This window comes from Ambystoma mexicanum, chromosome 1p, assembly GCF_040938575.1.
Source record: "Ambystoma mexicanum isolate Mex_15411 chromosome 1p, UKY_AmexF1_1, whole genome shotgun sequence".
NCBI classification, from domain to species: domain Eukaryota; kingdom Metazoa; phylum Chordata; class Amphibia; order Caudata; family Ambystomatidae; genus Ambystoma; species Ambystoma mexicanum.
The window spans coordinates 1,033,440,411-1,033,466,682 of NC_090921.1; the positions used below are offsets into that span (position 1 = coordinate 1,033,440,411).

Genomic DNA, 26,272 nt, shown 5'->3' on the forward strand with positions numbered 1-26,272 from the left:
GCGATCCACCAGATCCTGCCGTAGCTCCCACTCGTGGCACGAGCGCAGCTCCCTGCTGAGTGAGTCGGCGATGGTGTTTTTTATCCCTGCCAGATGAAACGGCACCAGAAAAATCCCTTGGGCGACGGCCCAATGCCACAGGTCCTGCGCCTCCTTGGACAGCGCCGGGGACCTGGTTCCGCCCTGTTTCCTGATGTAAAACATGGTGGTGGTGTTGTCGGTGAAGATCCTCACCACCTTGCCCTTGAGGGACGGAAGGAAGGACCTGAGGGCCCAAAACACTGCACGGAGCTCCAGGACGTTGATATGTAGGGACTTCTCCGTCGGGAGCCAGAGTCCCCTTGCGTGCAGATTTTCGGTGTGCGCTCCCCACCCTTCCAGGGAGGCATCCGTGGTCACAGTCTCCTGGTGGGCTGGGGTCTGCAAGTCCATGCCCGCCGTCAGATGCGCGCGGGTGCCCCACCACCGTATCGCTCGTCGGAAACTCTCGTCGAGCTTGATCCTTTCCTCGAAGCTGCCCGTCGTCTGGATCCAGCGCGCATCCAGGAATTCTTGCAACGGGCGCATCCGGAGCCTGCACATGGGAATGAGGTAGATGCAGGAAGACATCATCCCGAGGAGGGACTTGATGGACCTCACTTTGGCCGCGTCGGCCACCAACATCCGTTGCACCTTGCCCAAGATGGTCCTGGTCCTCTCCTCCGACGGGGAGGCCAGAAGGGACACTGTGTCGAGCCTCGCTCCCAGAAACAGTGCGACTTGCGCGGGCACCAGGTGGGATTTGGCGTAGTTCACGGAGAATCCCAGGTCCGTGGGGAGTTGGACGGTCCTTGCCGTGTGGACCACGGCGAGCTCCCTCGTCTTGGCGCGGATGAGCCAGTCGTCCAGGTAGGGGTAGACGTGAATCCCCTCGCGGCGCAGCTGCGCCGCCACCGGTGCAAGGCACTTGGTGAATACCCTGGGTGCCGACCGTAGTCCGAAGGGAAGGGCTTTGAACTGGTAATGACGCCCTTGGACCACGAATCTGAGGAATTTGCGGTGCCCCTTTAGGATGGGAATGTGGAAGTAGGCATCCTCCAAATCCAACGACGATAGGAAGTCTCCTTCCTCCAGCTGACCCAGGACGTGCTGGAGGGTGACCATCCGGAACTTCTGCGCCTTGATGAACTTGTTCAGACGTCGCAGGTCTAGGATGGGGCGCCATCCTCCCGTCTTCTTCTTCACGAGGAAGTATCTCGAGTAGACTCCGGAGCCCCGAAGTCTCTTTGGGACGAGTTCGATGGCGCCCTTTCTGAGCATCGCCTTTACCTCCAGGAGAAGTTGAGGGACGTGAAGTTCTTTCCTGGCCACGGGGGGGACGCGCGGGCACCTTCTTTGAAACTCGAGCGCGTGGCCCCGGGCCAGGGCGTCCAGCACCCAACGGTCGGTGGAGATGGACTCCCACACGCTGACGAAGCCCGCCAGCCGGCCTCCCACCGGGGTGCTTCGGTGGGGGCCCGACCCCACGGCCGGTTCAATCCTGCTTGGACGCGGCCTTGCCGCCCTGACCTCCTTGGCGACGACGGCGGGGTCCGCTAGACTTGCCTCGTCCTCTGTAGGCCTCTTGCGACGACGAGCGGGCCGCTTGACGGTAGGAAGCGAAACCGCCGCCGGAACCTTTGGAGGCGCCCTTGCCTCCGCCGCTCCGAAAGGGCGTCCGTCGTTGCAGGACTCCAAGGGCCCGGGCCGTCTCCGTATCCGCCTTGATGGCCTGAAGGGAATCGTCCACTGTCTTCCCAAACAGGTTGTTCCCGTCGAAGGGCATGTCCAGGACTCTGGTCTGGACGTCCTGCCGGAAGTCCGTAGCTTTGAGCCATCCACGACGTCGAAGGCAAACGCCGTTGCCCAGCTGGCGGAACCCAGTGTCGGCGATGTCCGTCGCCACGGTGATGGCGTGGTCCGAGGCCACCTCACCTTCCTGCAGGATCTCAAGGGCCTCCGCCCTCTTGTCGTCCGGCAGAAAATCCAGCAGGGGAGCCATCTTGTACCAGAGCTCCCTGTCGTAGCGGGCCACGATAGCCAAGGCGTTGGCCGCTTTAATCGTCGTCGCTGCCGACGAGATGACTCTACGCCCCATAGTATCCAATTTCTTTCCCTCGCCGTCCGGCGGGGAAGTCGATGTGGAGGCCGCACCCCCCCCCGCTTTCTTCCTGGCTGCCGCGGAGACGACGGAGTCCGGGGTAGGCTGCGCCCGGAGGCATAGGGGGGCCGTGTCCGGGACCCGGTACTTTTTCTCGTACCGGTCTCTTCTAGCTGGCGTCGTGGAAGGGTTCTTGAGGAGGGAAAGGCCCTCATCCCAAATGTCGTCCAACAGAGGCACTGCGAGGACCGTCTTCCTCTTGGCCTCGCGCCGCTGATAAAGGAAGCCTTCCTTTTTCTTCTCCTCAGGGCAGAGTTGGAAAAGCTCGGAAGCCCTGGAGATCATGGAGTGGAAAGATCCGATCTCGTCGGGCGGAGAGGCCCTGGTGGGAGGCGACGACGGAAAATCCTCGTCGTATGCCTCGTCGTCCGTACCCGTCGCTGCCGTGTCAGTCCCCGTATCATCCCCTCGGGTGGACGGGGAGGAGGGCTGGAAGGGGCGCGACGGTTGAAAAGGAGGTGGTGGATGGATCCTTCTTTTCTTGGTAGGGGGAACACCAGAAGGTCCCGGTTCTGGATCCCCCGACGGGAGAGGTTCCTGCGTCGGTAACGGTAGCCTCGTCCTTATCTCGGAGCATAAGGACTGTATGGCCAACAAAATGGCCGCCGAGTTGTCTTGCGGCGCTGGCAGAGGGGAATCCGACGGGCGAGCAGGGGCCCCGTCGGTATCCTCGACGATGTCGTCGTCGTCACCTGCGTCGGGGTCCATTCCGACGGGCTGGCCTTCTTCCACGCCTAGGCCGTGGCTTAAGACCTCGATCAGCTCCTCTTCTGAGGTTGAGGCCGACTCTACGACGACGCCCTGCCCCCCCTTCTTCTTCCCCACGGGGGGTTTCACGGGGGTCCTATCGATGGGCACAAAGGAAGACTCCCTCCGAGGAGGCAGGGAGATTCTGGGCCCTGAGGTCGCCACCACTGGTGCAGCCACCACAGGCTGAGCCAGGGCCGCCGCGACCGTTTCGATAGAGGGCTTGGTCGGATGGATCAAGGCCTTCACCACCTTAGGTGCGCTCACCGCCTTATCCTTGAGGGAGGGGGCACTGCCACGCTCCTCCTCTGCCTTAGAGCTCGACCGGGGCCTCTCCAGGAGCTTCGCCGGGTGCTCGGCCTTCCTCTTACCCGACCCAGAGCGTTGGCTCGTGGTTGATGGTGCCGGGGAGGGTGCGCCCTGCCTGGCGCCCGTAGAGCCCGACCGTTCGGCGCTCCCGGTGCCAGCGGACTCGCGGTGCTTGGCCTTATGTTGGGCCCCCGTCGCCGGGGCGCCCTCAAAGGTCTTAGAAGACCGCTCGGATTTCTTCTTCTTCTCGCCAAACGGGCTCTTACCCTCCAGCCAGTTGGCGAGACGTTGATGGCGGTCCTTCATGGTCCGTTCCGACATGTTGCCGCAAAACGCACAGTCCTTCTCCACGTGCGTCTTGTCCTCATGAAGGCAGTAAAGGCAGAAAGAGTGTTCGTCCTCCTTGAAGACGTTCTGCAGCTGGCATCCAGGGCAGACCCTGAACAGCTTTCCGGGCGTCGAGCTTCCCTTCTCCTGGGCCATCTACGAGACCGGGCCTGAGAAGCTTTTGGAGTCCTCCGAAGTGTAGCTCGACGAAATCTTCACCCTTGAGGGGCACAGATGAATCCGACACGGGTCCCCGTTGATCGGATGTAGAATCGGTGGAGCTTGAGGCTCTTTTGACCGAAAGAATCGAAGTTTTTTGTAAAAAGCGCGAAAAAAAAGCACTAACGCTCGAGAGCAATAGCACGAGGATCCCAACACATGAACGTGCGGTAAAAATCTGAAGATGGCTGCCAGAGGCGGTGCTTAGGTAGAGGGCAGTCATTGGCTGTGGTCAGTATGACGCAGAGACCAGTGATTGGTTATTACTACGAAAGACAGATCAGAAACGAAACTGATACTGGTTTTTTCTTTACCGAGGATTCCCAGCCTGACGACGGGGAATATTCATGAGCATGTGAATCCATGCCAGACCCCATGCTGGAGAAAAGATATTATAAAGACAAATGGGATGGCTGCAGAGATACGTTCCCAAACTGACCACCAAGCAGACATATTGGATTGGCAGTTGGGTCGCTTCGGCTGCATACATAGGTGATGTAAGGGGGCCTCTGGCATGTGAAAGGATTCCCTGGTATGAGGGTTCTAAATTCTTAAACTGTACCATGGCATTGAAAAAAGGGCAATTTCCTGGCCTGGATGATAGGAAGGAGGGAGCGCACTGGGTCCAAGTTTAAGAGGCACTCGTCCAACTCTGCCACTCCTTTACGATGAGTACCTTCACCCCCTTGCCTTACAGACCTGCTTGTTTGACTTCTCCTATTCCTATGCCAACATCTCAGAATTGATAGAAATCCAAATTACCTTTCCCTTCATTATAGCAGAACCTTTTTTCGACCCTTCATACACACCCTCAACCGCATTTTGTCCAGTCTCTAACCATTCATGCAGTATGTCCTTGATATTTTTGTACAACAATCAACCTTCCCTTACACAGCATATCCTATGAACATGATTGAGTCTATGATACCATCTCCATTATTCATTATTCATGCAGTCCACTCTACCTCTTTTGTGGTAGAGTAAAGTCAATCTGCTTATGTATTACCTTCCATGACCACTTCCCATACGAGAGCAATGTGAATGTCTAACGGGTTTTAATTTGAAATAGGTCTTCATGTTCAGAGTGTTGAGGCTAGTTTTGTACTTTTGCAGAAAGAAAATCAACAGCTGTCCTGGCATTCAAATTAGCGTACCTTGTAGAGTGTGTTACGAATGATTTCAATGTTCATTTCGTCAAGGTCTTGCTCAGATATACAGTCCTGGAAAAATGCAGCTGGAAAGACAAAGAAGAGATGTGAAGGAGTTATGAAGAAAACAACCTGAGTAAAGAGACTGCTAACGAAACATAGCCCTTATAGTGAATATGCCAGGGAGCAAAATATCAATTTTCACGCCACACGCAGGCACTAATCTCTCCGCCAATTGTGAACTGAAGTGGTGGCAACAAATAGAATAGAGAATCTCAAAAACATTTCACGTATGCAAAAATAATGGGTCTAGCGAATTTAAAATGCTTCAAATAACATGGAGTTCTGCTACATGCACATCACCTTTTCCTGTCAACCCAAACTTCCAGGTGGTCCTTCAAACGAAGGGATCAACCACCATGTGTGATCGTGGTCAACAGTGGCAGCTTCCCAGAAAAACGAAATTGCTCAGTTTTTACAAGGCCCCAAGCACCATTGATATATATGACATGACACATCATTTATAAGATGCCTGTAAACAAGTGTTTCTAGGCGCGACAAGTCAAGGGAGGAGAAAACAGATGGAGGACAAGACAAACGATCTTATTAGTTCTCACAAAATATTGCCCCAACCAGCAAGTTATTTATATATGAAAGTGAATCACCATTATTCTAGCGAATGATGGTATTGGGTGTTAATTTAATACAACACCTGTCTGGTTTGACCCAGTAACCTGTCGGTTTTTAATAGAACGATTTATATACTGTACAGCTTTTATGCCAACCAAGAGAAAACTTTTTTTTATTTACTTGGTCAGTTGTACATTGTCAAAATATTAGACAAAAACAAACAAATAACAATTACAATAACTAATTTGTTGAAATATACAAAGATTTACAAAATCAGCAATGCATGAAAAAAATCAGCAAATATCAGTCGAGCAACTCACAACAAATTATTAAACAATAAAAACAGGTGCTTCTTTATCTAGCTAATCAGAGAGGAAACAAAATAAATGGTGCCCAACAAGTAAATTGATGGGTTCAGGGGTCTACTTCGGTCTCTGGTCCTTAGTGTGAGAGACCCTCAGCCTATAAGGGCATGTATCTACATGTCAAGCAGGGCTGATTACGGTTTGGCTGTGATTAACAGGATAATACTGCCTTCCTCAGGACCAAGAAGAAAAAGAATTTTTAGAACAGAATAGGAAAGGTTTTTAACTTGTCTTTGAGTTCCTCTACTTCACATCAAAAAAACATTGTAAATGATTTTAAACAAAAATGAGAAATGGATAGTTGGCTTACCACCTAGGTCTACCACCAATGTGTAATGACCCATACCTAAAGTGCTGTGAAGCCTGATCAAAAATGAACAGACATAAGTGAGGAAGAGAGAGGTGCAGCACCCATGAGTGGTGTTATGCCCTTGTTTCTTCTGAAATAACAGTCATCCCGGGCAGGGATTTATGAAATACAAATACTTTAGTCAGAGTATTGTTGTTTAGCTTACCCTCAGTATTCGAGCAATCGTAAGGTTGAAAAAGGCACAACATGTATATGCCATGTATCCCGATCAAGGTCTCTAATGGGGCACAGGATAACTAGGGAGGCCAGGGATACACGGCACACAACGCAGGTATTACTTTATGTGGTGTGCGTTTTTCAACCTATTGTCCCTACTCCACAGTATTAAATGGACTTGGATACATAGATATTCCTATAACAATCCAATTACTGTGTTCCATCTATTTTTTTTCCTGTCTTCCATTGCATACAGTTCAAGCCCTCAACTGTCAACATATAGAGCCAGCCCTCACCATTGTTCAAATATGGAGGGTAAGCAAGCTAGTTTTTATCTCCGATTAGCTAAATAGAGAAGCACCTGTTTTATTGATTAATCATTTTTTTGTTTTGGGTTGCTCGACTGAATTAGTTATTGTAATTGGTTTGTTTCTGTCTAATATTTTGACAATGTAGAATTGATCAAGTAATGATAACATTGGCATAAAATCTGTACAGTATACACATTTTTCCATTAAAAACCAACAGGTCACTGGGTCGAACCAGACAGGTGTTGTATTTAAAATACACACCCAATACCATCATGCCTTTTCTAGAAAAATGGCGATTCAGTCGAATATATAAACTTGCTGGTTGAGGCAATATTTTGTGTGAGAACTTGGTATATTTCCCCAGTCCCAATCAATGAAGGGGATAGTCCTTGATTAGTAAACAAAATGATCTCACTAGGCCTTGTGTCATTGAAATCGTGCAAGTACTAGAAGGGGAAGGGGGGCGCGAGTGCCTGGGAGAGGGAAAGGGAACAGGACAGCAATGCTCCGAGTAGTGCAACGCAGCTCTGGGTAAGTGCAAGGAGGCAAGGGATTGTAGAGGTTACAGTTACAGCCCCTAAGTGTTTGGTAGGCCCGGAGGCAGTGCAGGAGTGACTGATCAAGGGAGAGCGCGTGGTACCCAGGGAGACTGAGGGTAGCCAAACAGCCAGTCAGTGCAGCAGACATGCCAGTCAGCAGGGGAGGGAGAGAGAGAATGCAGAGGAGAAGAGGAAGGTTTTGAGCTGCTTCTGGAACTTCAGGCGATATGGCTCAGGTTTGAGACGGGCAAGGAGGCCATTCAAGAGGGAGGCACCTGCAGAGGAGAGAGATCTACGCCCCACTATCTGTCTGGAGAAGCGCCTGTCCCTAAGAGAGTTGAAGTAGCCGAGCGAAGGGCTCGTGAAGGAAGGTATTTAAGAAGAGAGCGTTGGATGTATTTCGGACTCGGCCCCAGTAAGCCTCTTGGACAATGCAAAGGGTCTTGAACTTGATCCTTGCAGCCACCAGTTGAGAGATTTCAGGGCTGGACAGATACGATCTCTGGGATTGAGCCCAAGGATAAGTCTCACAGTCCTATCCTGCATTACTTGCAGAGGGCGGAGAGTAGAGGATGGCAGATTGAGAAAGAGGCTGTTGCTGTAGTCCAGCCTAGAGAGAACCAGGGCTCTGGAGACAGTGAGCTTCTGGGGAAAGATGAGAGAGGGACCTTTGAGGAGGTGAAGCTGGTAGTTGGACTTCTTGGTAACATCCGAGATGTGAGGAGAGAAGTAGAGTGAATCAACGATGACACCAAGGTTTTTTTGCCTCACAGGAAGGTGAAGGAAGAGGGCCTAAGGAAGGCGGCCAGAGGGAGGGAGGGGAAATCGGGAGAAGGGGTCCCAATGAGAAGGATCTCCCTCTTACTGGAATTAAGGCAGAGTTTGTTGGAGGCGCACCAATACTGAATTGCAATACCGTCAGGAATAAGCGAGGAACGAGAGGAGGCTGAGGGGAGCCTAAAAGAGAGCAGAGTGTCATCCGCATAACAGATTAGAGCAGAGGGGTTGACATCAGGTGGGCCAAAAGGGCCAAGTAGAAGTTGAAGAACCAGGGTGAGAGCATAGAGCCATGGGGAACACCACAGGTGGAGGGAGAGGTGGCAGAGAGAAAGGAACCAAGTTGGACCTGGGAGGGGCGGTCCAAGAGGAAGGAGGTCAACCACTCCAAGGCCTGACCCGTGATGCCCAGGTTCTCACAGAGTCAATTGATCAGGATGGTGTGGTTGACCGTGTCGAAAGCAGAGGGGAAATCAAGGAAGATGAGGACAGAAGGAATGCTGGAATCAATATGTGAGCAGATCTTTATGGATGTTCAGGAGAGCAGTTTTCGTGCCTCTGGCCGCTCTGTAGCCAGACTGATGGTCATGGAGACAAAACAGATTCAGTATGGAGAGTAAGCTAGGGGATCGCCAGCTTTTTCAGGAATTTGTCCAGGAAAGGGGTGATGGAGATTGGGCAATAGTTTGCCGGACAGGTAGGATCGGCAGGAGGGGGTGCACAGGAGACTGCTTGAGGAGAGAGGGGAAGTTCTAGTGGTGAAGGAGTGATTGCAGAAATCAGCCAAGGTTGGAGCAAGGGTGTCAATGTGGTCCTTGATGGTACTGGAGCAGCAGGGAAATACCAGTTTTGACAACACTTTCATTGATCAGACTCGTCTAGAAACCTAGTCAGGTGTTGTCAGAGAGAAAGAGAAGGAAGTGGGAGGAGAGGGAGAGTTGGCCAGAGGGGTGACGAGAGAGGGAGAGGGGGAGGAGATAGAGGACAGGATGTCTTGAGGTTTAGTGGTAAAGTGATGGGCCAGTGCCGTACAGAGGGTCTGGAAGGTAACAAGAGAAGTAGAGACTGCAGCAGGATTGGCCAATTCCTTGCATATTTTAAAGAGTTTTGCCGTGTAATTAGAGGCCGCAGAAATGCAGGCTTTAATGTGGGCTCTTCTTGCACAAGACAGATGTATTGCCTTTGGGGCAGACTGTAGGCCAGTTTGTCAGAGGATGCACCAGGAGCCCTCGAATTCCTCTCAGCCACCCTGCACTTGCATTTCGGGGCAACCAGGTCGAAGTCACAACAAGAGTTGCACTTGGAGGTAGGCTTCAGCCGGATTCTCATGACAGGGGCAAGGATGACCAGAGTGTTGGAGCTAGAAAGATGCAGATTAGAGAGGGCTGTGTCAGAGTGCGAGTCAGCCGCAGGGGTAGGAGGAGCAGAGAAAGTGGCGGCAAAGGTATCGACTGGGACACGCTTCCTGGGCCGAATGACCTTGAACGTAGGTGGCAGTGCTGGGGTTGGCTTTGCCTGAGGGATAGAGGGTTTTAGGTGAGAGGAGAGTACAAAGTGGTCAGTCCAAGAGAGAGGAGTGGGTTAGATAGGGATGTCAGAAGAGATGAGAACATACAAAGTGTATTGGAGCAGAGGGCAGAATGGAGAGCGAGAGTTTGTCGCAGAGGTTGCGGAAAAGCCCAGAGGCCGGATTAGAGGCATTCAGGTGGATGTTGAGGTCTCAGAAGTAGAGGCAAGGAAAGAAGAGGAGAGGTCAGCCCATTTTGAGAGGAAGAGCGCAACCTGGCCAGGTGGCCTGTAGATCGTGGCCATAGTGAGAGCGAGGTCAGGAGAGAAAGTGAGCCTGCAGACCCTGCTTTCAAAGGAGGAGTAGTACTGATTGGGAATGACAGCAGCAGGGAGCCACTCGGGAACGATGCGAGCTACTGCACCTCCGGGTCGGTTGGTACTGGGCTCAGAGAGGATCTTGTAGCCATCAGGGAGGAGTGTGTCAAAACTCGTGACAGAGCTAGTCGGGAACCAAGTGTCAGTGAGAGCAAGGACATCTAGGTCAAGTTCGTCGAGGAGGTGGCAGATGTTGGAGGAATGTTTGACAGCGGAGCGAGAGTTAAGAGTAGCGACATGGAGGAGGTTGCCACATTCGAAACTCTTCCGGGGTGGTGTACAGACTAGCAGTGCACCCAGCCGAAGAGAAAGAGGGAGTTCAGAGAGGGCAGAGGTGGAAGCAAGAGGTGCTAGTAGGAGTAGCAGGAGAAGGAAGGAAGTTCAGAAGATGAAGGAGCCGCCTATCAAACAGGAGGAGATTGGGCTGAGGGCCCTGGACCAAGACGGTGCCATTCAGGTAGACATTAATGGAAGAGTGGGAAGAGGCCAAGAGGACCTCCCACCGAGTGCCACCATTAATGGGAGAGGAAGAGACAAAAGAGATCTGAGACCATATTAAGTGTCCATAGGTCTGGTGAAGGAATGACAGGAAGTCGGGTAGAGTGTCTGGCGGAAGCACCGATTTAGGTATCAGTGATAGGTAGGCCTGGTTTGGAGACCAGGCTGTGCCTCTTGAACTTCTTCCTTCCAGACCTAGTGAGAGGGATAGGATAGGAGATAAAGGAGCAGTTAGAGAAAATGGGAGAAACTGAAAACACCATAGAGGGCGCAAAGAGACAAGGAGGAGGATAGAGTGCGAGAAGAAAGGAGACACGCACAGCCCCAAGCCATTATGCAGGAGGCACAGGGGTGTGTTATGGGTCAACTCAAGTGGTAGTGGTCGCAACCGGGGGAATTAGGTGACACACCAGTAACCACAGATTATGGGGAGCTATAGCGAGCCAAAGGGAACAGTTCACAGATCAGCAGTACATAGTAGAAGGCGACCGAGAAGAGGGAGAGAAGCCCAAGGGGCAACAGATTTGCATATCAACACTAACACAGTGGGAGGGACCTAGAAGTGGGAGAGAGGCCTAGTGGGCAGTCCTCCAACCCACCGGAATCTCCCCCCGAGGAGCGCTTTGAGGTCGCTGCCCTCTTGGAGTGAGAGGCACACCTGTGGCGCCGGCTCGAGGGGAACATCTGGTCCCGGTGTGCTTCCTGGGGACACTGCGGACTTCGCTTGTGCCAGCCGTTGGTTGGAGCGGATCCCGGCGGACAGACTCGGCAGGTGGTGCCGCAGTGGGGGCCGCGGCTGCCTGCCCCCTGGGGATACACTTTGGGCTGCCTAACTTCCCCCCCCACCCTGTGTAGGAGGGGGCCTGACTCCCGGTGGGGGCTCTTCTTTGGCGGATGACCCTGCTCCTGGCCGCGTCGGCCTCCGGAGCCCTCCGAGGCATCACAGGGAAAGCAGCCATTATTGAGCCATCAAGTTTACCCACAGGAGAATCTCCACCGCGCTTTCACCCCCAGAGGCTGTCTGAAGCAGCAGGGGTTGCCTGGTAAGTGAGGACGTATACTGCCTCACCTGCTTCCCCTTGCCCCACCCTTTCTAAGCCACGCTTGAGTCCTCATTTACTGCCTGAGGCTCCCCGGCCCATGAAAACAGCACCCCCTCTCACCTGATAAGGTCAACTACAACTGCCCTGCCCAGACCAGCTCAATGGGCAGCGCCGCGGTGGGGGCCGTGGCTGCCTGCCCCCCGCGGGGACACTTCGGATTGCCTCACTCTCATCACCCCCCCTGTAGGTGGGTGCCTGACTCCTGGTGGGTGCTCCTCTTCAGTGGATTATCCCTGCTCCTGGCCACATCAACCTTGGAGGCCGCTGAGGCCTCACAGGGAAAGCAGCCATTATTGGGCCATCAGGTTTACCTGCAGAAGAATCTCCAGTCTGCTCTCACCCCCGGAGGCTGTCTGAAGCGGCAAGGGTTGCCTGGTAAGTGAACTTATACTGCCTCACCCAATTCCCCTTGCTCCCCCCTTTCCAAGCCACGTTTGAATCCTTGTCCACCTCCTGGGGCACCCCGGCCCACAACATCATCACCCTCCTTCCTGATAAGGACAACTACAACTGCCATGTTCAGAACTCAAGCTGACCTGCTCCCTCTGGCCAGGACACCTACTGGGCATATGGAAACATAAGCACTACGCCGCTATCAGCAGCAGCAGCATTCACCTAGACCCCCCAGAGGCGGTCTGGGAACCCACGCCTCCTTATATTGAAACTCACTCCTGGCACCTGTAGGGGGTCCGGCCACCCGCGGCTCCCCCGAGAGTCTCAGCAGCCCACTCAGGACCGACGCAAAACCCACCTCGTCCCCCCATTAAACAGAGAAACGCATACTGCAACAAAAGTGGCATGGTAATTAACACTGAGTAACTTCTGGACTGCCCTCCTTGCGCCACCAGACATAACTGAATCCTCTCCGCTATTTTGAACCCCCCTGCTCCGGAGACCACAAGGCTCCCCCTCAGTGGCCCTTGGAATCTTCCCCGAACTCTGCTGCAAGCTGTACCGTGCTGGAAAGCCCCATCCTGCACATAGCCTGCAGGCCCAACTCCGGGGGTGCCCCGGCCCATCTCCCTCTTGGCTCCTCTCCCCTGGCTAAGGGAGCAGAGGAACCACGGCTCTCCCTCTCCTCGCTGATCCACGCCAGTGGGTGCTAGCTCAACATAAGGCCTGCACCTCCAACTCCGGGGCTGCCCAAGTCCACTCTCCCAGCCGGTGCCTCTTCCCCAATCAAAGAAGCGGAGGATCTGCCTGCCCCTCTTCCCCCCCCCCAACATATTTGGGGGTCCCAAGCCACCATCACCACATTCTATGGTGTCTACCTCGGGGGGACAGTGGGGACCCTGCTGCGCCCTCCTGGAAGAACAAACCACTCCAACCAGCATCTTTACTTTGGCAGGAACTCACAGCCACCCTGCGTCAAACGCATTCAGAGCCACCAGGCGGTCGCTCTAGCCTCTCGGGCCCTCCAGGCCATGAGCAGAGCTCACAATCTCTAGCCCAGGCGGTTTGTGCACCAAGGCTAGCTCCTAAGATCCAGCACTTCCCTCAGACCCTCACTTCCTGGGGTGCCCCGGCCCACCTCTTCACTCAAATTCCATCTTCGACTCCCCAGAGACCCTCGCTATCGGATTCCAGAACCAACACGCCCCAGCCTAAGGCAGCGCCCCCAAGGCAGAACGCAAACTCGCCGCCCTAACATAGCTCCTACCCTACAAACTGGCACCATGTCCAAACAAAAGCGAGCAAAAACGTGGACATAGCCACCATGTTTACAGCCCCCGACAGGGGGAAAAACCCGACCCTGCCGGGCCCACCTCCATCAAAAGGAGGACGATCCGCCAGCCACGAGAGGGGACTTACTAGCATTCATGGCAGACATTAAGGCTGAATTCAGGTCCTGCATGACATAACTCCCCACCAAACTAGAACAAACCGACAAAAGAGTAATTGAGGTGGAACAGAGGCTGGGGGAGATCGAAGACCGCTCCCAGAACCAAGCGACCACGCTGGGTGACATCGAAACAACAGTCGGGGCCCTTCAAGATAAGTGCGAAGTCCTGGAGTCCAAGCAAATAGACCTGGAAAATCGGGCCCGCCGCAATAACCTTCGGATCCGAGGTATTCCTTCCTCAGTCCCGGACAAACAACTCGTGGAATATGTGGGGGACTTCTTCCAAGCCCTTCTCCCACAACTGGACAAATCCCTATTATTGCTAGACCGAACCCACGTCATCACCAGGGTCCATTTTTTCTCCACAAAGGAGGACATCTCCGCTATCAGCCGCTCCCAAGATGAGCTCACTTTTCAGGGCTCGCCTCTCCAGAACTACCAAGATCTCTCGCTCTTAACTCTCCAGAGGAGAAAAGCACTCCAACCCTTGGCCCTCTTCCTTCAAGAACGTCAGGTCCGGTACAGATGGCTTTTTCCAACAGCCCTGCAATTCTCATAACGGTACCCTGCAGAGGATTAGCCATCTTGAGGATGCCAGCAAGATCATGCACCCACCCTCCCCCAAAGAGGCCACCTTGGTGGTCACGGAAACAACAGGGAACCGGGACTCAGTCGCCTCCCCACAGCCTAGACGGTCCTCATGGTCGAGAGCTTCCCGAAACAGGAGGCGGCAAATGGCACTCAGGCCACACCACAGGGACCATTGCCACACAGTCAAACTAGACGCCCTGCCTTCCTTTACAACGATTCGCTACTTATGACACAGCCGAAGATTATTGCTTCTCAACAAGGTGGGCTTCACCCACGGCCCATGCCCATTCCAAGGTACATTCCACCTCTATGTCCTTGGAAAACCAAGTTAATCCAATGACTCAATTGGCCCAGTTGGCCAGGGGTTTGGCTGCACTCACAATGCCGACCACCAACCCGCCAGTTAAAAAGTTGGCCTCCCGTTGGGGGCCCCTGTTAAAACCCCAAGAGCAGGACAACGCACACTTAACCTTCACCTATGACAGCGACTATCTCTCCTCCAGCCACCCTGCGCCGAAACTCGGCACAGCTGGGCTCCGGGCCCGTGAGCATCAGACACTACAGTGCCTTTCACTAAATGTTAACGGGCTGAATTCCCCCTCTAAACGCAAATCGATCCTACAGAAACTACAAGATGACGAAGCCGGGGTGGCAATGCTCCAAGAAACTCACCTCCTCCCAGCAGACTTTGGGCGCCTACGATCCCATCTATATCCACATCAAATCCTCGCCTCAGGAGGATCTAAGAAGGGGGGCACAGCGATCCTCTTTAGGAAAGACCCAAATCCCCAGATGTTGTACTCAATATTGTGCCCAGAGGGACGCTTTGTGGCAGTTAAATGCCTCTTACTGGGAGATTTATACACTTTTGTCTCAGTATACGCACCCAACTCGGGACAAGCAAGCTTCTATGATTCTCTGAGCACCTCCCTCTCGGGCATCACGGAAGGCCAGACAATAATTGGGGGGGCCTTCAATGGAGTGCCAGACCCCACCAAAGATAAATCTCACCCCCCCTCCCCGGGAGATTTCACGCAAGCCCTTAGTCTCTGATGCTTATTCAGAACTCTGGAGGTGGTGGACTAGTGGCGGGTGCTCCACCCTACCGAGAGGGACTTCTCATTCTCCCATGTCCATCGAACCTTCGAGGATTGACCTCCTAACCTTGCCCCAAACCCTCGCTTACGCCAACGAAGTCTCCATCGGCCCAATAATCTTATCGGACCACGCACCAATAATCATGGAGCTCCAAACCCAAGACCCCAGAGCCAACCCCACACGCAAATGGTCGCTCTACGACCCAATGCTCAATGACATGCTGGTTAGAGACAGGATTGCAACCACTATTAAAAATGTCCTTGAGGAAAACCCGGCCACAGACACTTCCCCCGCGAATAATTGGGATGCAATGTAAGCAGTGATCAGAGGAGCCCTGATAGCACAAGGGGTGGCATTCCACCAGAACCGCCGACAAACCCAGCAAGCCCTCGGTGTGATTTACGTGGCTGTGAAAGCTGTGTCTCCCCTTTCTCTTTTCTTCCCTCCACACTCTCCTCACCTGAGTCCTCAGAGTCACCGGTGTTCTGTAGGTTTCGCCGGCTCAGGTAATCCCGTTGTTTTTTAGGTAGCACTTGCCTGTCTCGGTGAGAAGCCACAGTGACCGCTGACTGGACAGCCGTCCTGGGACCCCTTGACCGGGAACAGGCCGGACAAGAAAGGGAAAAACCCACAAGTGGGAAAAAACCCTTAGGAAGTTCTGGTAAAGAGGAGTGGGACGAATCGAACTGGAAGCTGATGCGTGATCCACTGGTTAGAACTCAGGAGGGATATCCAATGCTCCAAAGAATGGTGGAAGGAACCAGGCCACGGATAAGTTGGGAGCAGTGAGAGAAAGAGAAAAGAAAACTGATGGACAGAGAAAAAAGGAAAACTGGAGAGCCGCGAGAGAAAAGAGCGGCAAAGCGAAAGGATAAAAATAGCACGCCCGCCGCCGGAGCGGCGAGTCTAGAAAGAGAAAAAACGAAGAAGAGCCGAAGGATCGGCAAGTACAAAATGCTGCAAAAAGCAAAAAACTGCCGCTGTAATCAAACAGCGAAATAGGTAAGAGGAAAAGAACTCCTATACCAAAAATGAGGAGTGAGCAAGCAAAGGAGACCCGCTGCAAGTCGAGGCTAGCAGAGGGCAACGCTGGAGAGCGCAAAAACACGAGCCGCTGGAGAGAGCGCCAGCAACGGTTGAAACGCAGCGACTGTCGGGCTTGGATGACAGATAAACTGCCGGCAGTGCTGTGATTGGTGGTGGTAGGTACTAGATACAAAGAAAGGACTAAATGGCTCTACCTGCCGGAGAGCCTCCAACGTGGAAGGAGCCGCCATCCGCGGTAGCGGTTGCGGATGACACTCGGAGAGGAACTATAAATAGCAGAGAACACCCAAAAAAAGAAGGGGTGGTCCCCCAGGACTCAACGAGCCGTCCGCATAGCTAGAAAGAAACTAGAGGCCCACTATGCCGAACATACTGCGCAGCTAATGGCCAAGACTAGACAATTCTACTATGCAAAGAACAACAAAGCTAACAAGCTATTAGTAGCCAAACTGGCCAAAACAAGACGAACCAACACCATCACAGGGTTCCGCGACCCACAAGGGAGGATGCATTACTCTGAGTCGGAGAAACAACAGCTGGCAATGGACCACCTAACCCAAGTAATGACTGCACCTTCACGGGACCGATCCAAACAGGAGGAATACCTACGGGGAACATCTCTGCCACGCCTGCCCGCCGCAACGAGAGAGAGCCTAGAAGCACCAATCACAGAAGAGGAGGTCAACAAAGCTATTAAAGCCCTCAAAACCAGACGGCTTCTCCTCGAAATTTTACAAAGTATTCAAATCCCAACTGACCCCCCCCCCCCGTATGGTGACACACTTCAACTCATTCAAGGAAACAGGCTCAGTGACCCCCTCAATGCAGGAGTCTACAACAATCCTCCTCCCTAAACCAGGGAAAGACCAGAGGGACCCAGCTTCATACAGGCCTATTGCCCTGTTGAATATAGACGCTAACCTTTATTCCAAGATCTTGGCCAACTGGCTGTCGCACATCCTTCCAGCCTTAATCCACCCCGATCAAACGGGCTCTATCCTGAACAGAGCGGCAGGGGACAACATCAGGAGAACCCTGAATCTGGTAGACATCGCCCACCGAAACTCCCAGGGCCTTGCACTGATGGCCCTAGATGCTACCAAAGCATTCGACAGGGTAGACTGGTCATTCATGAAGCTCACCCTAGAGGCCTTTGGCTTCGCTCCAACCTTCCAATCTATGATAATGGCCAACTATAAATCCCCTAAAGCCCTCCTAAGGATCAATCCCGATTCCCATGTCCTGTGGACAAGGCAGGACTGCCCGCTATCCCCTTCTCTTCGCGCTAACAATGGAGCCTTTTGCCCAAAGAGTCAGACGGAACAAGCTCATCAAGGGTCCCCAAGTAGGGCCATCCCAACACAAAATTGCATTATACACCGACGAGGTTCTTCTGACACTCTCAGAACCCAACTCCTCAGCTAAATACGTCCTGGCGGAAATAGCTAACTTCGGGATGGTCACCGGCTTCGCCGTCAACTTCTCTAAGTCAGTGGGCCTGGGCCTCCACTGGGAGGAACAAGAGGCACTAACCAGGCTATGCCTGATCATATGGAAGAGACAAGCCATCTCCTACTTGGGAGTCCATATTACAGCAAACCCAAGAGACACATATCAGGGAAACTTCTCCAGATTATTCTGAGAACTGGAAGGAGACCTAAAGCACTGGTCCACTCAGGAAATCTCATTAATGGGACAGATCACAGCTGCCAAAATTAACCTGCTTCCGCGATTCCTCTACGCTTGCTCCTCCCTCGCAGTGGCCATCCCAAAGCCGGCTCTCCAGGATCTGCAGAAGAAAATGCTGAAGTTCATATGGAGAGGCAAGAAAGCCAGAATCCCCCACAAAACTCTGCTTGGCAACTCTAGACTGGGGGCACTGGGGGTCCCCGATCTCCGGGTCTATAGGGCAGCAGCAGAGCTAGCACACATCCATGCTTGGCAGAACATCACAGACCCCCCTAGATGGGTGGAACTGGAGCAAGCTCAACTACCGCTTCCCCTGCGATTCCTCCCACACATCCAGCCCTCCCTGAGAGAACACTGGAAGACTCTCCTGCTGACTACCAAACACGTGCTAAACTCTTGGGACTGGGCCCTGAAACAAAAAGGAATCCCAAGGGGACAAAGCCCACTCTCCTCAATCTTCCATAACCCAAACTTCTCTCCGGGGATGAACCCCCGAAACCTCCAGAACTGGATCGACGGCGGCCTCGAGACCCTGGAACAGCTATACGCCAGGAACACACCCTGCACCTTTGAACAATGTAAGGCGGTGTTCCAACTACAGGAAAGAGACAGACTTACTTACTGCCAACTCCGGCACTGGTGCTCGCACCCCCAGACGCTTGGGCTGCCACTCGTCCCCTTACTCCCCTTGAACTGACCCTGAAGGACTTACCATCCCGGAGCAGGATCTCAACCCTGTACAGACGCTTCCTGGGGGACATCCTAAGTGCAAGAACGCGATGCATAGCCCAAAGGGAGGCCGACCTGGGTCACCCGATTGACGACCAGACCTGGGTGGACATCTGGACACGTACCCACTCCTCATCTACCTGTGTGACCAACAAAGAATGTGCTTACAAGCTCATGCTGCGATGGTACCCCCTTAGACTACACCACATGAACCCACGGGTGGACCCTTCCTGCTGGAGAGGATGATCCCAGCCTGGCTCTTTTTTCCACATGTGGTGGGCTTGCCCAAAGATCCAGAAATTCTGCGAACAATGACGAGTCAGCAAATGCACCAGCTGGGTACAGTGGTGAATGGAGTCAGGGTCCCCAGGGCAATGGGGATACTTCCGGAAGGAATAAGCGCAGCAGGGACACTAGTCCCAGGAAAGGGGGCTGCCAAGGGCAGAGTGCACTGTGGCAGATCCGCATCCCCCTAGTGCACGTAGCTACCGCAAAACCAAGAGGGTTGCGGGTGCAACAGTGATGATGGCTGCCTGCCAGGACATGGGGCTGCTGAAAAAAAATAATTGGGCACTGTGCAACATGGCGGTGAAGCAGCAGCCCCTTGGGGGCATGGGACGCAGTGATAAAACAGTCAGAAGAGCACAACTATGCAGAGGTGAGACAGTGCCCCAAATGGTGAATGTGGCACCACCTGAGAGGAATATTGCCTGGGGGTGAGCCAGGCCATTGGAGCCATCACAGAGGCTAGTCCTGCCCCTCATCACATCCATCATCCCTCTACCAAGAACTAAACGACTGTCAGAGCCCAGGGTACATTAGACTGCATGATCTACCCATGTACAGAATGTAAAAGTGCGTACGTTGATATTAATAATGAATGTAAGTTTGTAGTTATTTAGGTGGGTATGTTAAAACATATATATATATATATATATATACACAAATACATTACTCACTGTAATCGTATTTCTGATGCTTGTATCTGCTTAGATGTGCTTGTATATGCTGTGCATAGGGCGACATCTAATGGAAGCTACAGTTGTTTTCGAAATTCGAAAAAGGACGTCGACAGGGCGTGCCAGTAATAATAGCCCTAGTGTGACATCCACTGTACCCATGGTCATTCACGCGTCGAGGTCCCTCAGATTGTTTTGTTTCTGACACGAGGTAGCATGAAGTGTAGCGCGAGTACAGGGGTATCCAAGCAGAAATGCACCAGACAAGCTCATAAGCATCCATGCGCCTTCTCTCCATGGGGAGGAAGGGTGGGCGCATGTGAAATATGATTACGGTGAGTAATGTATCCCTTCTGAGGCTTGTGAAATCTGCTTAGATCACATGCTGTGCAAAGATTAGCGAGCAGTGCTAGGAGAAGGTGGTGGGTTGTGAGAAGGTTCATGTGCAAACAGATGTCTTGGAACCACTTGTAACACCTGTGTCTTGGAATGTGTGTCAAGGCAGTATCGCTGAGCTCCAAGTAGCTGCTTCGCAACTGCGGTCTAAAGGGACGTTTGCAATAAAAGCCAGAGGAGCTCCCATGCTCCTTGTTGAGTGAGCTCTTGGCGTCAAAGGCAGAGTTTTGTCTGACAGAGAATAGAACAGTTATATACATCTGACTATCCATCTGGAGATGGCATTCTTGGAAATGCAGTCTCCTCGGCCTGGAGCTACGGAGACAAACAGTTGGTCAGTTTCTAAATTCTATTTTCTGTGCTTAGTTGGGGCAATCCTATGTCCTCTAGGACCTCGCGAGTTTTGCTTTCCATGTCTTCCCCCACTTCTGCGTAGAGGTGTTTGTAAAATTCGAGAAATCTCTCGTTCACCGTTTCCTGGGTATTACAGATCTGTCCCGCCTCCCCCATTACCTCCCTAATCACAGGCTTTTGCTCCTCGTTTTTATAGAGCCACACTAGCAGCCGCCCCGGTTTGTCCCCACTCTCATGTTGCCGTTCAATGTATTTCTTGTAATTTAGGTTACTGAGCCTGTCCCATAGCTCTCCTCCCGCAAGCTTTAGCTGGCTCCCCCTCTCAGATTCTTCTAGCGTGGACCCCTCCTTCTTCATTATTGTTTCCAATCTCTTTTCTACATCCTGCAACTCCCGCTCTATATCTCTTTGGAGCCCTTTGCATTTGGCGATGGCCGTCCCTCTGATTACCACCTTAAATGCCTCCCACAGGGTCCCCCTGATTCCACACTTCCCGTGTGGAGTTCAAAGTAGTTAATTATCTCCTCTCGAAGGTCCTTGCGGAATGTAGCATCTTTCAGGGCCTCGGCTCTGAACCTCCAAATGGGGACTCTGGCTCTTGGGGGCTGATGTCTCCACTCCAGGACCATGGGGGAGTGGTCTGACAGAATCCTGGCTTTGTATTCTGAGCCTGCCGCCTCCCCAGATACTCCAGGGGTGGCGAACATGTAATCCAACCTTGTGTATAGATTATGTGGGGCCGCGTAGTGGGAATAGTGTCTCGCTGTCGGGTGCTGCTGCCTCCATATGTCTTTGAGCCCAAAATCCCCCAGGAGGGCTCTAAGTGATCTCGCTGCAGGTGTGGGTTTATCATATTTCGTGTCTGATCTGTCTAGTACAGGGTCTAATGTACAGTTAAAATTCCCCCCCCCCCCAAATGACCAACTCGCCTACGAGGGGGCTAATCTTCCTATATAGCGATTTATAGTATGACACAGTATCCTGATTGGGAGCATATGTGTTTATGATGCTTATTTCTCCATTTTCCAGGAGTCCCCGAATTGCCACCATCCTCCCATCCGGCTCCACCACAGTTTGTAATATCTGAAGAGGCACCCGAGGTGCAACCCAAATAATCACCACTTGGGCATATGCGGAGTAAGCGGCTCCCACAGTGGTGCCCTTCCATTTTTTTTTTTTTAAATTACCTCCTGTTTCTCCTTTGTAAGGTGGGTCTCTTGCAACAGGGCTACATCTATTTTTTGTCTCCTCAAGTACATCACTTTATTCCTCTTCAGATAAGTATTGAGGGACCTGACATTCCAGGTTATCATTCTAAGGTCACCCATCCTCTTTACGGTCTCTCCTCTTTACCCTTGTTCCGGGGTTCCCAGCCCGGGGATGTTCATCTTGAATTTCGCACGGAGGCGCGCGGGTACATGCTCATTCTCTAACCACTAACCCAACACACTCCCCAACTCCCACCTGTTCCCCCACCCACCCCCCTACCTTCACCACCCCAACAGTTGCCCAGCTCCATCCCTGGATCTAAGGCGATCCCGTATTTGGTTCCGTCCAGCTACTCCGGTGCTGGACACCCAGCAGGAGGTTACCATACTACTGGTAACCAAACTAACCTATCTAAGGGGGTGCAGGTCGGGTGCTCCTCTCCTCCCGGTCATGCATCATCATATTCTGCCTTCCCATTATTTAGTACGACTATGATCAAGTCTGCGTCATCATATTCTACCTTCCCATTATTTAATGTCACTACATTCAAGTCCCATTGGCGCATCTTTATACAGCACCTCGCTCGTTGAAACGCTGCACCATTTCTCCTGGCTGCTTACCTTCAGGTATTCCCTTCCTTCAGGGCAGTTTTGTGAGCCCAGACAATCCAATGCCTCCTCTGGGGTGTCGAAAAACAGTGTTCCGTTCTTGTGAAATATCTTCATTCTCGCTGGGTACATCAACATGTACTTGTGTCCCGAGTCCCAAAATGGCATTTCCTTATGCGGATCTTTACATATAGGACATTAAACACTGCACCTTTTACTGCTTGTAAAATCTTTATGTGTATGGCTTCATTGGGGTGCCTCCATTCTCTTGTGTTTATAGATGAGCAAGGTTATTTGCTAACCACCTTTTTCTTTATTATTATGAAGTGTTCAAGGATCTCACATGTGGGTGGAGAGATTCAGCGTTTCTGAATACTAATGAGCATCCTACAATGGAGAACAATAAAGCAACCTTCATTGTTGATGGGTGCTATGGCCCGGGATTTTGCTCTTTATACCAGCTAAATGGTCTCATTTTAATAGCACTATACAACTTCTGTGTTGCTAGTCTTCTGCTGGCACTTAAGACACTGGTGAAATTGAGACTATGGTTGGTCATGCAGATCTTTTTTCTAAAAATACTTAAAACTGGATTTTGTCAGTGGTAGCTTTTGCTTTCCTAAAGCACAGAAACTGGAACTTCAAGCAAGCACGTTTTTGTATGGGCATCCAGACTGACTGTACTCAAACGAACAGGTTTGGGAGTGTGTCTGGGAAGTTCAATATAAGCGTTGAAAAGCTCCTAAGGTAGTTTGAAAACACTAATGGAAAAGGTGAATTAAAAAGGCCGCCCGTTTCACAGTTTGTTAAAGAAAAGACAAACATCACCAAGTATTTAGGTCGAATAGCATGCTGGGATAGCAAATTGGCACAGATGGTGCCAACACAGCTCAAGTAGGCAGGTAAGGCTGTCTAAAAACATGAGCACTAGGGGCTCCTGGGACTTAGAAGCTTGGTATGCTGGGGGCTGGGGCATAGGTGGCGAGGTTCCTGTATAAATACTTTACTGTCATTAGAAGCCATTAGGCAGTTTTCTTGAATTAGCCTTTGCCTATTCATATTCACACTTGTGACATGCTAATATTCTTGTCCCTGCTGTTAGGTTGCTAGTTCGATTCAGTGTTTCAAATAGATTTACTTTAAAGCAGTGGAGTCTAGAGCTTTTCCTTCTTCACCACATGTTTTGTTGTTTCGAGTAACGTTTCAGATTGGATAATGCAATCAGCATCTTTCCGAGCTAATAGAAGGTACATTTGTGTGTTCTAGTGATCGCAGTTTGGCAATGGGCTCACATGGTCCATTCTCTAAACAATTTGCTATGGTTTCAATGCAGTTGCATATTGCTTTGGCGCCTCAGGGAATCTGTGCGCTCAATGGTGTCTCTATGGTTTTGCATGGTATTCATGTGGGGATGGAACTTTATAGTGTTCTTCAAAATCACGTTTGGCATGCGGCTGTCCTGGGAGACGGTCACATTTTCCCTTACAGCTGGATTTCAAGGTTGTCAATGAATCAACCAAAAAAAAATTTAAAAAAAACACGCACAAGGAGAAATGACTGAATTTCTTTGCTCAAAAAAACTAAACTACTTGCCTTTTTCACTTTTTAAAAATAATCATGCGTGTGCGGGTGGCCTGCATCACCCTACCTTAACTAATGCCCTTACCATACACCACACCTATTTAATAAAAATGTACCAACATTTCAAAAGGAAATCAGCCCAAAAAATGTGATAATTTCTTACCCGCTTTTTTTGGGATTCGGTCATTTCTACTAATACCAGATTGCAAATGGGGCTCGGCTCAAGAGTTACTAGGGGAATCCAGACGTGGACCCCTTGCTCACTATTCTTAGAGAGGCACAGCTCCTCCCTACTGATGAGGTCCAACCAGACCGAAACACGTGTCTGGGGATGCTGTTGGTACTCTTGTTCAGAGGAGAATTGCCTAGCATTTCTGTGCTGGACTGCCCCAGGGCAGGACAAAGACTGATATGTTTGGGATATTTCTTCTCTGTTAAAGATAGTGAGCTAAAGACTCTGGGTAAGTCTCTCACAACCAGGACTAATGTCTGGCAGAGGGACTCCCAGGACCCCCCTTGTTAATTTGCTCGGCTCAAGAGAGCTGGTTTGTTTCATTCAGCCAACAACTGGCAGCAGGGATGTGGAACGCCTACAACTCTACTCCCAGGACAGGTTCTTACCGATCAGGGACAGTAAGATTTTATAAACGTTATCCCCCTGCAAGTAGAAAATCGGTAAAGGCTGTATAGGATGTGTGGACTTTAAAAATACTGGCTTAGAAATAACGGGCCTCATTACCAGGTTGCCGGTATGACATCTGATTTTCCCACATGCCAGTGCCACCGTGTCCTGCAACCGTGATGCCGGAAACTTCTGCTGATTCAGTGTTGGGGTGCACGCGCATTCCGGCATGCCAGAAACGGTGGCACCGGCATGCAGGTAAATACCAACAAACCCCCCCCCCCCACCCAAAATGTCAACGTCATCCTCGGTCTCAGTGACTCAGAAACCGCCAACACGGTTCCAGAGTCACCAACACTGGCAACAACGGTGCCGCAAATACCGTTACTGGAAATACAGTGTTCACTGGAACAGGAAATCATCCGGCGGCCATTACTAAAACACAATCCATTCCAATCCTGAAGGCACAGGCGACATACCACAATCCTGACCAAAGAAACCGAACCCCTAACATGGCATGAAGAGTCTGTGTGAACCGGAGGCGCAAGCCATGCTTCAGTGAGGCGGAGCTGAACATGTTGACGGACACCATAGTCCACCACCTCTACCCAGGACTCCACAGCCTCAACAGGCACAACTGCCACTGCGACCCGAGATGCACCAGTCAAGCCACCGCCGCTCGACCGGTGCAACCCATCCAGCCACCTCAGGTCCCACAACCTGTAACCCACCCCGGCAGCTGCAGCAGTGCCACCACCACCACAGCCACAAGCACGTGCACATGCATGCATTGTAGAGGACCCAGCTGGTGACGGTGCAGAGGACACAGGGGATACCACTGCCCACAGCACTGATGAGCCCCTGCATTCAGTCCCATGGGCCCAATTAGCCCACAATGCCCACCCTTCCCCAGTGTGAGGGAAATCGATGGCAGACTCAGCTGCATGGAACAACGCCAGGATGCTTTGACAGCCCTGGGGCAGCAGCACCTCCAGGAGGCGCAGTTTATGCGTGAGAGCGTCCATGCCAGTGTACGCTGTGATGCCTGTGCACTTGGCCGCTGTACATGTGCTGTAGTACAGATGTCCAGGAGGGGAAAAGTGTTATGTCATCTATAGCTGAGACAATGGCCATGTTCCTCCGGGCCTTCCTGGACCGATGGCCCACAGCACTCCCCCACGCACCATCTACAAGTACAACGCCTGATAGTTTAGAGCAGAGCAGCCTAAGGCGGCGTTCAATGCAGCTGGCCCGCTCGGCACACAGCCGCACGCCTGACCAGAAAAGGGGACAAAATAGGTTATGGACACACAAGTGCCCTGTCTGACTTGTGCAAGTCATCCTTTTCAAACAAGATTCATAAAGAGAGTTGGAGAGAGGGAGTGGGGAGGGATAGTTGGGGATGGGGAATGGGGAGGGATAGTTGGGGAGGGATAGTATTGCCCGTTATTTCCTTCACACATGTATAAATATTTTCATAGCACAAATTACAGATGGTGTCACATAGAAATCAAGACTGGACATTGCTTTTTCAGTGTGAGTGATTTATTTACTGTGCAGTGCCCAGTGTGCTAGCTGGCCTGTGCCACGTGTATGTGTCAAGTGATCATTGATAGTGGTGAATAAGTTCCTCTCTTGCAACACAGCGCTCCATGCCATCGCAGCAATGTGCATTTGGCAGTTCTTCATCACTGACATCCTCCTCTGCCTTTGGTGAGAGCATGTCAACATGGCACAGGCAAGGACAATCTTTCCCACCTTTACAGGGCTGTACATAAGTGCGCCCCCCAATCTGCTCAGGCAGCGGAACCTTGCCTTTAACAGGCCAAATGTCTGATTAATTGTACAACGTGTACAGATAGGGGCATGTTGTATCCCTGCTCGTGCTGGTTGGCTCACAGGGGTCATCAGCCATGGCATCAGTGGATAACCAGCATCACCTGCACCGGAGCAACAGAAAGTGTAGAATGTCATATTTGTGCCC

At 51.8% G+C, this 26,272-nt stretch overlaps 1 protein-coding gene across 1 annotated transcript in view; it reads right to left on the reverse strand.

The window, feature by feature from the left end:
* Positions 1–26,272, reverse strand: part of ATP6V0D1 (ATPase H+ transporting V0 subunit d1) — an 874,674-nt gene that overhangs the window by 517,292 nt on the left and 331,110 nt on the right. The window contains exon 4 of the mRNA XM_069603998.1: positions 4,936–5,015. Coding sequence (XP_069460099.1) covers positions 4,936–5,015 — 80 coding nt within the window. The remainder of the gene's footprint in view (positions 1–4,935; positions 5,016–26,272) is intronic.